Genomic DNA, 12,155 nt, shown 5'->3' with positions numbered 1-12,155 from the left:
TTACAACCAAGTTTCATGATAATGATCAATTTTCTTTTATTTTTCAATTGCAGGCAAATGGTGTCCGCGCAGAGAATGGAGTTCGCCACCCGACGCCCAACGAGCTGCGAGCGACGCGGCGCGTCGCGGCGTTCTTTACTCCTCCGTCTTTCTCGGCAGTCCCGGTGAGTGAAAATAAAACATTTTATTTATATTTCTTCGTTCAATTTATCGGGAACGATTCCTCTCCGACCTCGTTGCTTTATATAAATTTTCACGGGATTATACCATGCGATGCGAGTTTTTCTAAAATATTTGTCTTTGTCCTTTGTGTCGGTGTTTCTTGTTTTTTATAGTGTCAAATCTATCGGGAATTAGAGCGACTTGTCGACGAACGGTTCGATTTATTGTTCCTGTTTACATTTATATTTTATTACCTTGCTGTTGTTATTATTATTATTATTATTATCAACATTTTTATTTTTCACACACGCGTTGTGGCTCACCTGCGTCTCGCACGATTATACTTTATTCATTATCGTCCGAGTTTTCCTACAGCGGAGGTCTTTGGGCTGCCTCTGACGCGGGACAGAGAGCCAAAGTATAAATATAAATGGCTCGGAATCAAATCTTTAGATTTTCTACGCCGACCGACTCTCGAATGCCTCGGAACCAGTTCTCGTTAGTTATATCTAGACGTCGGATCGCCGACATATACGTATACCTTAAATATATATTAGGTACATATACGTATGTATGTGTGTATAATACGTGGTAGAGTAAAGAGAATTTTTTTTTCCTCAGTCGTTAGCTGCGGTTGAAATTTTTCAAAACTGATCTCTTTCGCTCTCTGCCTCCCCATCTTTCTATCCTTCTTCTTTCCCCTCTTCTCTCTCTCTCTCTCTCTCTCCAACGTACACCGCCCCCGGCGTAGGTAATTAATTCGCAAATTCATGGTAGGTACTATACCAGCTACTCTGCGCTCGCAAAAGAGATTAACATCTCGGTAATTACAAGGATGTACGAGCCAGAGCGTATTCTCACCCATATCTGTTTATTTTATTCATCTTTCGCGAGGTATACGCGCTCAGGTAGTAAAAGAAATTCGTACTCTCGTTTTTAACCAAGATACCGTACGCAAGATCTACGAATGAAATCTGTCTAGTGACGAAGACAAAAGCAACCAATTAAACGAAATTCATTGACGATTCTGCTGCTCTATGCATACGGAATTATTTGAGAAAGAAGCTCGTCGCTATCTTAACAGTGTATATATAGCTAATAAACAACGGTTCGTTTCGAAAATAAATTGTCCTATTCTTCGAATTTGATACAGGAATTGCGAACAAAACCCCGTACGTATAATAAGAAGAGAAACAGAGATATCAGAGATCCGAGAATTATTGCAGACCATTCCGAAGATGTATGTATGCATATAACCGTCGAAATCTTCCGCGAGCATTGGGAATAACAAACCGGAAGTTCCCGTGCGAATCCGGGACGACCTTGTATAAATTTGCGGAATAAAAGCATACTACGTGCATACGCGTTACGTAGATACGTGTAAGATGATCGTGCAGGACGCAAACACCGCACTGCAGCGGAACCGTGCGAGGCATTGCAAAATTGCCGAGCGTCCTTCGCGGGAATAAATCCAGGTCATAGAGCGAGCGTTTTTGCTAAAACGTATAGGTTTTGTCGACCCCTCTCGATATACGTGGGCACCTACCTACAAGTGACGTAAGGCGTCTTGCCCGGCAGAGTATTCGCCCACTCGCTGTCTGCGCGAGCGATCTCGTCGCTTGCGCGCATGCGCGAGACTCGAGGCTTTAGGGCTGCCCGTGTCGGGAGGGAAAGAGGCTCGTTTCGCTCCTCGCGAGCGGTGGAGAAGGACGATACCTTGCGCCCTACGTCGGCGAGCGCAGCGGAGGTTAGCGCACAAGTGAACCACCGCCTCGGGTCGACTCGGGTCGTCATGGCAACCCGGCGAGGCGGTAATGCGGCGGTAACCATGGCAGCGCGAATCCTCTTCTCGTCCCTCCCGTCCTTGCCCTCATCCAGCCTCTTACAGCCTCTTATTCCAGCCATCTAGACGTGTCTTTATTCCGTCTCTCGATCCTCCGATCTCTTCGCGCTCTACGATTCCTGATTTTTTTTTTCATTCTTCGGGTATCCCACTCGTTCCCAAAGATTGGCGAGACGCGATTACCTGTTTTTTTTTTTAATTTCTTTTTTTTTCGTTCTTCTTTTTCGGATGACATTCCTGGTCTCTGGAACGGCCTTCGCTTTAAAATTACTCACGACGGAATATCCGGTGATCTTGAAAGACAGTTTAATGCTCATTCATCGTTGATGGATAATTCATTACAGTTAGGAATTTTCTTCACGTACCAGAAATTCAACAATCTAATTTTCGATAATCTTTTTAAGTTATATTTAGCTCGTCGTGAGAATATTAAAGTATCTACAGACGTTTAAAGGACTATCGTCAAGTTTGAAACCACATCTTCACTACGTATCGTTCACGATGTTACGTCGGTTTCTCGTTGCAAATTTTTGTCCTAAATTTCGTTCGACCGATTGTATTTGCGAGCGAATTCTCTCTAATCTGTTCTGAAATTTCCATTGCAATTCAGCCCATTTCCCAATCCACCTAATTTCAAGGGGTTGAAAACTAAACTGGCACAAATCGACCTTTAGACTCGTGTAAATGAATAGAGATTCAAGAATTTAGACTTGCTCGAACAAACGTGCGCGATAGAACTTTCCAATTGTCAAAAATTTGATTCTGCGAATTCGAATATTCGGAGGTGCAAGTGCAGTCGACGTTCCATGCCATTGAAGACCCATAGACGATAGGTTGGAAGAAAAGTTGAAACATTTCTCAGAAAACATGCACTTATCGTTAAGCTTCGCCGCGAGAGCATTGCACCGACCGAAAGTATAGATCCCAAAGTGGCGGGTCGGCGTTGGGCTCTGGGTTGGGGTTTGGTTTGGTTTGGTTTGGTTTGGTTTCTCGTGCGGGTCGCACATCACCCGAACCCCTCGTCGCGTCGCTCGGCGGGTGATCGCGGTGTAACGTAAGGGTTGCGGGCCAGCGTCGGCGTCCGCGTTCGGGGTGAGCGAGTTTAAAACCCCCGGGGGCTCGAGGTCCGGGTCGGGTAGATTTATCGGATGTTTTGGTTGGCGGCCATTGTTGCCGGTGCTTTCATCTCCTTGGCATCCAGCAAGCGCGACCGCTAAACAGCCCTGGACTCCGCGGCTTGCACCTTTTATACCTTGTATACGCCACTTGCACTAGTTATGCTGCTGCTACCTATACTTTATTCTCACATTCCCTCGTATGTAATTGCACGAATGACAAAAAGCTTTCCGTTGAAAATGAGCTCGAAACGCACCGGAGGCGAATCTCGAATGAATTTCGAACGACTTTGCGGTGAGTTGAAAAAAACTTTGCGACGAGTTCGAAACTGTGGACCCTCCGTGTACGATGTTCTTGAAACGAGCTCAAAATCCGCTTCGAGCTCGTGAATGAAGATATGCCGAAATGAGTTTGAATGGGAACTTTGTCGAAACGAGCTCAAAATTATGTCGATAACGAGCTCGAAGCGAATTTGAAACAATACAAGTTCGGATCATTCGCTCCGATTTGACGGGACATATCCATGCTCAGCTTGGAAAGTAGCGGAATATTCGACAGCGCCGATGTGGCGGGTACGACTTGGTCTTGACTCGCGTACCTAGAGACGCGAGGAGGAACGGCAAGTTCCTGGGGCGAGTATCGCGGAGCGGTCACAAGGCGTCCGTATGAAAAGAGTAGGCACAAGGTATTTCTTTTCGCTGCTCGGACGAGCGACGCCGAAGCCGCGGCGTGTTCTTCGATTAGCTGGAGCGACCCGACCGTGACCTCTCTCGCTCCCTCCCGCTCTCTCCTCTCCTCTCCTCTCCTCTCCTCTCCTCTCCTCTCTCCGGTCTCCACTCTTCGCTTTTCGCTCTTCGCTCTCCTCTCTCCTCTCTCCGCGCTCCATCTCGCAGCACTGATTGGACGATCCATCACCGAGCGGCTGCCCCCGGCTCCGCTCTCCGAAGGTTCGGCTCGCGTCCGACGCGCCCAGGCTGGACACACGCACAAGGCCCCCGCGCGTCACGGCGTCCTTACGCACGAAGCCCTCGCTCTACACGCCGCTGGACGGGGACGGGGACGGGGACGGGGACGGGGACTCCGGTGTAATTGGTTCTCGTAGCGGCAGAAAACACCTCCGGATCGAACCGTGAGGAAAATGAGATTCTTCGACGAGCAACGTTGCAAAGCGCGCCCCTCCGACCCCCGGGACCTTTAATTAGACCGTTTCCGAATCGCGGATTGATCCTTGCCGGACGGAGCTTTCCTCCTCCGAGTCAAAGGGAGATCTTAATACCGTAGATCGTAATGAACTCCGAAGCGAATATATTCGTCCGAAATTCTTTGTATACGTACCGTTATCATAAAGATGTAGGATCGGTCGATAAGCACATGTCTAAAAGCCGTCGATTGTTTGGGGCCCGATGGTGTGCCGATAAACGGTGAAAGGTACAAAAGGTACGACGGCATCGAGGCTGCAGCCGTCGATCCGTCCATATTCATGGGGCGAACAGATGGTAGGTAACCCGGCGGGCAGAGATATGCGCGAGTCTTGTTCGTGGGACGTGGAGGGATGATCGAACGCGTCGGGCTTAAGACGGACTAAGCAGCTAATAGACATATCTCTTTGTGTCGGCCGGTAAAACGTGAACACGTTGTTCAGTCCCCGGGGTCGAACATGACTCGGATAATTTTGAGCATTCGTATAATCGATGTATTACACGGGCCGGTTCGTGTCGCGGCGTACTTAGAAGGAGGCGGAGTAGCGGGTTCCTAACGTGACGTCACGAGTGAGTCCCGAGTCCCGGTACCTTTCGGAGATGACGGAGCCGGGCTGCGGCTAGGAGAGAGACTCGCCCGCGTGGCGATTACGGGGCATTTTTCGAACACAATCATTAGCGCAATTATCATTGTGTCGAGGCACAATGAGCGCAGCTCCAGCCACCGACAACAATGGGCGACTCGAGAGGAGGAGAAGGAGGAAGATAAAAGAATGTAATAATGAAAAAGCAACGAGAGCCGTTCCCTTGAGTGCTGATGCGAACTATGCCTCCTCTCGTGCGAGCGTACTTACCGTAGTACCTGCAACGCCAAACACTCGATGCAACACGGCTCGGCAATATCCTCCGCTGCGCCCTGTGCATGTAAACTTCGTCCTCCACTCACTGACAAAAGACCTCTCAGAGCGTAGTGCCGTTCGTGATTATACTTACATCCCTCAATTGACGTTCCGCCGACGTGTTCTTAATGGGGGATCGTTCACGGGGGCTGCTTACGCGTTGACCTTATACCACGCCGTCTGAACAAACCGAATGCAGGCTACAATTTCTCGACCGAGGATAAAGCTTTGTCACTTTTCGTTCGACCTTTATACGTCGGAATCAATAATTGCCGTATCGAAAACCATTTTTTCAACATTAGGCAAGTGACCTGCGTCGGATGACGAAACTTTCCCAATAACGACTACAGTTTTTGGATAAATTTTATCACGATTCTTGGCTCTGTGTCAGAAATCCACTTTTCCACCACACCGGAACGATCGTATCAACATCGATGGTTCGTTTTTTTTCATCTGTCAATGACTTTTTAAATGAAACGAAACTTTCTTCTGTGTCCGTATCGGAATCGTACACAGGGCTTATCGATTAGAACGGTAAAAGTATATTACAGGCGCGTGGTCGAAAGTCCAGACCTTGAGATTACGAGGGAGAGTGAAAGGCGCGGGCGTTGGATGCATGCAGCGTAGGGGTAGAATCTGCAGGAGAAATGGCGAGCGGTGGAGAATTCGCACGGTTAGCGAACGGGGCACATGCGGTTCGCACGAAAAGCGGGCCACCCGCGGCAGCTCTCGGTCTCTTCATTTCCAGGCTGTCACGAGCAGAAGAAGATTTGGCCTGGGTTTGACAGCTGCAGGGTCCTGGCTGGGGCCGAATAGGTTCGGAACTGGGCGCGGGGGCGGCACGGGCATCGGGAACATGCCGCATTCCCCGCCGTAGCTCAATAGCACCGCGTGCACCGCCGCTGCACATCGCTTCTAGCCTTTTGTGAGAATACGCCGCACGTTTTAATTATTCGCCATCGTCGCCGGTCGTGATTCAGTTGTTCCTCTCGAGCTTTTTCCCTTTCAACCGAGAGTGCGTGCGGTCCCTGCTTGGTATTTCTTTTTTTCTTTTTCTTTTTTTTTTTTTACCTCCCTTTTTTCTCACTTTAATCGTTTTATTCTACCGACGAGGGACGAACTCGCAAGGGACGAAGAACCGCGCTGCAAAGTTACGAGAGTTAATATCCAGAAACCAGATACCGGCTAACAGCGAGAGGAGAGGAAGTAGAAAGTAAAGATTAAAATAGAAAATAAAAAACGAAATAAAATAGAAAGGTGAGAAACGGACGTATGGTGGAAAAAAATCGTTTCACGGGGAATGACAAAACCGTCTAGCGGGCCAAAATTGTCCCCGCGAAATTGCGAACGAACCGAACCATTCCGAGCATCTGCGCCCATCTGTGCATGCGCCATATTATCGTGGCGTGACGGACTACCGTGTGTGAGCGGGGTGAAGTCACGCGTTGGTTTATATTCACGGGCCTCGTCTCGCGTCGTTGAATTTCATATTTTGCCGTGAAGACGCCGGTCTGCACCGTGGCAATACGTCGTAACGCTTTATTTTCCGCCTCGGCTAGACCCGAGATCGCGGTGAAATTTTCGCCGGGATATGAGAGCTTGCAGATTTAGTTGTTCGACGCTGTTCGCCCGACTTGCACTGTGTATAGGAGAGAACTGTTTAATATCAGCTGCGCACATGGGACTCGCGGAGAGACACATTTCGCTAATATTCCTGCCGTGGAACAGGAAGGGAATAGGTGGAGGAGGAAGCTAGAGGACGCGAGAGCTTTTGCCGGGTGTGGGCAGAGACTGGGAAACCCTCCCCCGTCTCTCCCCTATTAATACGGTACATATATTCAAAAGGTACGAATATAACCCACACGGCGACTCGCGCCGACGGCGTAGGTGCCTTCATACGTCGGCTAAAACCATTGTGCCTGTATCTCAACTCTGACTTCATGAAATCTGTGCTTTCTATTGTTCCACGCCGAGGCTTGAGCTTTACGCTTTGTGAATTCCACCAGGGAACTCCGGAACTGTCTTTTCTCCCACATCCACACCCCCCTCTCTGCTTCTATCTCGCTCTCCGTGTAGTCGATGCCTTTGAATAAGAAGCTAATGAACGTCGACGTTGAGAATATCCTCTGTATTGTATCGTCCTCTCGATGCATCGGTTCACCTCTTCTTTATTCCTATTCCGTGTTACGTGTATCTGATACGTTCATGCGTGTTCAGCTTTTCAAAGAGCTTACTCAATTCTCCTCCGTATGGAGGTTCGCCATTTTCAATCACGTATACATACAGCACCCATCAAAAACTCGGTATAATTAGGCTACGCCGGAAGTGATATGTTCAGGGATTCGATCAAGTAGCCTTATCCGGATCATTGTGCGAAATTCCAAAGTCGTTTCTCTTTTCGCATAGACGTAAATAGTGGAATTTTCTGCTATCAATCGTACGAATGATTATTCAACTTTGCAAACCGCCGTATTCAAGGAAGGTTGAATGAATACCCGAATGAAAGATACTTTCGGGTTTTCTGTGAATGCACCTTGCAGAGTTGGCATTCTCACCTTGGCGCGTACAATGTAAGTACCCGCGGCTTTCATCCTTCGCGAGCATAGGGAGCAGCGAAGTAGAGGCGGTATTGTTTCTCTTGTTGGTACTCGAGTCGAGCCTCCTCTCCTGTCTCCTCTCCTCGAGTGGCCTGGACCTCTCAACCGCCCTTGAATACCCCCTGACTCGTTCCTGGCCACGTTCCGTACTTACTCTCTCTCTCTCTCTCTCTCTCTCTGTCCCTCCCTCCTCTTCTCTTTCTCTCTCTTTCCGTATAGGTACCACCACGCTGAATACGGATACCTATACGTCCGCCCTCTCCCTTCGACCACCGTCAATTAGTGTCCTATTGACTCTCCCGGATCTGGTAGCAGCTCTGACTCTAAACTAGAGAATAATTAACGATTCTCCCCGTCCGTCGCCCCACGAATTACTTGCGTTCGGTGGTCATAACGTGATTTACAACGGTGCTGCATATTATACGAAAGACAGAGAGATGTGCGGAGAAGCTGAGATACGAATAGGATGCCTTATTATTATTTTCATTCATACTATTTTTATTTTCATTATTATTGTTGTTGTTTCACCAGGTGTGGGTTCGTTAACGAACTTCTTAAGAATCATCTCGCGCACGCAATAAATATTGTATAGCTATATGTATAATGTATATTCGTCAGGTAGGAGTACAAGTTTGTTTTTCTATATATATATACACTTGGGTTTTTTTACCCAATTTTATTTTGTATCGAAACGCATTTAATTTAACTTTTTACGCCCGACTTTTCATACAAGTGTTTCTAGTCTTTATTTTTATTAGCTCAAGTGGCTTGTTTCCTACCCATACCTTTTTCTTTTACCTTTATATTCATATTATCGAAAGACTGCGTGTAATGAAGATGTCTGTTTGCCGTGAAAGACCGAGGAGAAGGAGAGGCGCCACAAATTATCATGCGGGTCCGAAGGAACCAACGACGTTTATACACTGCGTGGCCAATGTGCGGGAAGAGGAATGAGGGGGAGAGAGAGGGAGAGAGGGAGAGAGAGAGAGAGAGAGAGAGAGAGCGCTTATCTTGCGAGCGGCTTGTTTCCTGACCTCCCTATTAGTTCGCGTGTCCCCGATAATCTATATACTCGGGTGAAATACGGCTACTCGATCTCAACGGACCCGGTCCAAGTCGTTAATTAGCTTCGTTCCACTCTTACTACTTTCTACCACTACTGGCTACTCCTCATTCTCATTCTCATTCACCTTCGTTTAATTACTTGTATATACCCAAGACAACACTGCTTCTCGTGTCAAAGCTTGACACGTGTCGCCACGCCGCAATGAATCTCTTTCAAATTATACAAAATTCGCGCACGCATAATTCAATCCGAACTACCTACTCGTACCTGTCGTCATATATTTTAATAAAATGACGGTGAACGATCGATCGCGGATTTTTTCATGAAACGGTAAGAAGTTACTTCTGTGTGATCAGCATTTAAGATGTTAGTCAATTCTGTCGTCGAATTTGAAACAGTACAATTCGGAAAGTTCACTTTTTTGAAAATAATGTCTAGCTTCAAAATTATATCTCCTTGAGTATAGTGTGAAGGTAAAAACGTGGGTTTTTGTACAACGAATGTTAGAATCCATCTTGTCCGGTTGACGGAGATTGTACTCCACTCGTATAGCGACTCGGTGTTCTGCGTCATCCATCGATTGCATTCCAACTCCTTTCTCACATTTTATTTGTTTCACTTTTCCATACGGTATTCTTACTTTATTTCGTTCAATTCTATTTGTAATACCGTCTTGAATTACTCGGGACAGATCAGCGATGGCATCAGCGGTTTTCGGACGAAGACGATGAACTCTGTAATTTTATACTTTCCATTCGATCCTGAATTAATTTAGCAGTTAATCCCTATTATAGATCAGCTCTCGACCTCCAGTTACGGAAAGTATCGGGAATTCGAGATTAAACTTATTGGCGAAATTTGAATAGGAACCAAATAAGGCAGAATTATGTGTACTAATCAGCGTCAACTCTACAAGTGGAAACTCGTTTCTTAACGACGACAAGGGCATTATACCTTTAGCACATTTTTGTGCGGCGTCGAAACGGTCGATCGGTGACGCTGAAGAGTCCGAATCATACTTCTCAAAGCAGGTATCACGCATAATGTCTACAAACGTGGAAATTAACCACGGCGTGGATTTGACGCCGTCGAAGTGATCGATTTACGGCCCTTGTTTACAAAAGATGCTAATTTTTTCTCATTATCTTTAAATATTCCCCGGTTAGATTGGAAGACGAGGAAGGCTCAGCGGGACCACACGAGTCAGTTCCGCTGCTGAAAAGAGAGGACGAGACGCTCTTCGAGGCAGAGAAGAGTGCGACACGCATAGTCTACGTGTCGTCGGGGCGCGTCCGCACTCTCGTAAATCAAATTGCTTAGATTATGTCGTATTAGTGCGTGTTTTATGACGTACTTTGAGATACCCGCCGATGCCGCTCACTCTGCTGCCGCTACCGTCAAGGCGATCCGCGGTCCGCTGCCGTCCTGCACAGTTGAAAATTATTAATGGCGCGCTTTCGAATAATTAGACCACTTAGTGAACTTGTCGACGCGAATCCCGCCGGTTCGTCAAACCGTATATCACGCGCGCTTATAATGCGGTCGCTCAAATATATCGGGTTACAATTATCCTCTTCACTTTCATTTTCTTTCTTTTTGCCGAATCTTTACAAAATCCCGTCAATATAATCCCTGCGTTACATATGTGTGTGTGTATATATAAATGACGAAAAATCTTCAAGATCATTGCGTGGAGCCTGGTGATTTTCGAGGAGTATTCACTTTATCCCCGTTTGATAAGAATTAAGAGGATCGTCAAGTTTCGGAGGAAACAAGGAAGTGCTCAACGCAGGGAGATAAAATGCGTGAGGTAAAAAGAACGAGCGGTGGGTAGACAAGAAGCCAAAAATGAGACTGTGAGCTGATCGAGCGAACGAAGAGCCGAGTCATGTCGCGTGTCACGAAAGCTACTCCCTGCGGACCAACACCTTCTCTCCGTCTGTGCACGACGCGTCGGAGCTGAGAAGAGGAACCGGCGGTTCTCAGGTTTCTCAAGTGAACGACAAATATCGCGTTCAACGGTGTACAAACTTATATTACGTCGCAAAAACGCTGTATCAATTGTCGGCAAAACTGTTACGCGGCGATTCGCGCAGAGGTCAACGAGCGGCCAAGCTTTTGTCCCGATAACTGAAAGTGACCAGGAATTGATCGTCGTATCGATATCTGCTTATCACAATTTCTCGGCGAAAATCGAGGCCTCAAGTTCGCCGACATCGCGCGTCGCAGCACATGGAGAGCGGTTATCTTTAATCTGCGGGAATAAATCAGATCGCACAATGCTTGCGGTGAATGTATTACACATACACGTGTGTACGTGGGTGCGTGTAACCGCAGAGGCATAAAGGTGATGCGAAAAACCGCGGCAATGGTCGAGTCGAAAAAGCTGCGCCTCGGAGTTTCTTGCGGGATTCGGCCTGACGAGACGACGGGTACTAACGTAACGTAGTTCGAATCGTTTCCCTGATTAATTTGAGGAGAAAAAGCGTCGGATTCCGCTCGCTCCTCAGTCCTCGAGGCTCGGAGTCGCGAGCGGGTCGATCGGAGCCGGGGGAGGCCGACAAACGCGGATCACAGGGCCGCTCGCTCCTAATCGGAGCCGCGATTATTATCTCCGGTTGAGGTGGATGTATATGGAACGTTTTACCGTATAAAAGCCATATCTCGGTCCAAATACGGAGACGCGGGCATCGCCGATCGCGCTCCGCGCAACCTTCTGCGCCGAGCATCCGGGAGAGCAATCTCGGCTCCTCTTCGCCGCATACAGTCACGCACCTACGTTACACGGCAACGTCACGCACGGAGCGTATGCACGACCCACACACGCGCGACGCCCGCCGATGGAGGCTACATTCCATCAAACCAGCCTCCATCTTGTGCGCCTCTAACCCCTGCGGCCACGGCTGGCCTCTCTCTGTCCATCTTAATCTGATCGGCCTGGAATCACCTATATGGATGTCTCTCTTTAACCCACGTGGCGGAGGGAAGGAGACGAGTGGCGAGGAGAGGAGAGGAGAGGAGAGGAGGGGAGGGAAAGATGCCCGCGCCCGTTGGGTGAAAAAGGATATGATAAAATCCAGACGGGATTTTTTCTTCTCATTTTTTTATCCCCCTTTTTCCTTCCTTTTATCTCCTCCTTATTCTTCTTCTTCTTCTTCTTCTTCTTCTTCTTCTTCTTCTTCTTATTCCTTTCGCGGACGATTCTCTCCCGTGTGCGCGGGGTTTTGCGCGTGGGTGGATGAGGTCCGAGGTGCGCTGCACCCATCGAACAAC

At 47.9% G+C, this 12,155-nt stretch overlaps 1 protein-coding gene across 3 annotated transcripts in view; it reads left to right on the top strand.

Moving 5' to 3' along the window:
• The window catches only part of hth (homothorax), a 286,555-nt gene that overhangs the window by 171,942 nt on the left and 102,458 nt on the right, over positions 1-12,155 (top strand). For all 3 annotated transcript variants that reach the window (XM_046610599.2, XM_046610598.2, XM_046610600.2), the window contains one exon: positions 54-164. In XM_046610599.2, coding sequence (XP_046466555.1) covers positions 54-164 — 111 coding nt within the window. The remainder of the gene's footprint in view (positions 1-53; positions 165-12,155) is intronic.

The sequence above is a fragment of the Neodiprion pinetum genome, chromosome 2, assembly GCF_021155775.2.
Source record: "Neodiprion pinetum isolate iyNeoPine1 chromosome 2, iyNeoPine1.2, whole genome shotgun sequence".
NCBI classification, from domain to species: Eukaryota; Metazoa; Arthropoda; class Insecta; order Hymenoptera; family Diprionidae; genus Neodiprion; species Neodiprion pinetum.
Note: the sequence above shows the minus strand (reverse complement) of the source record. Positions and strands in the feature narration are given on the sequence as shown.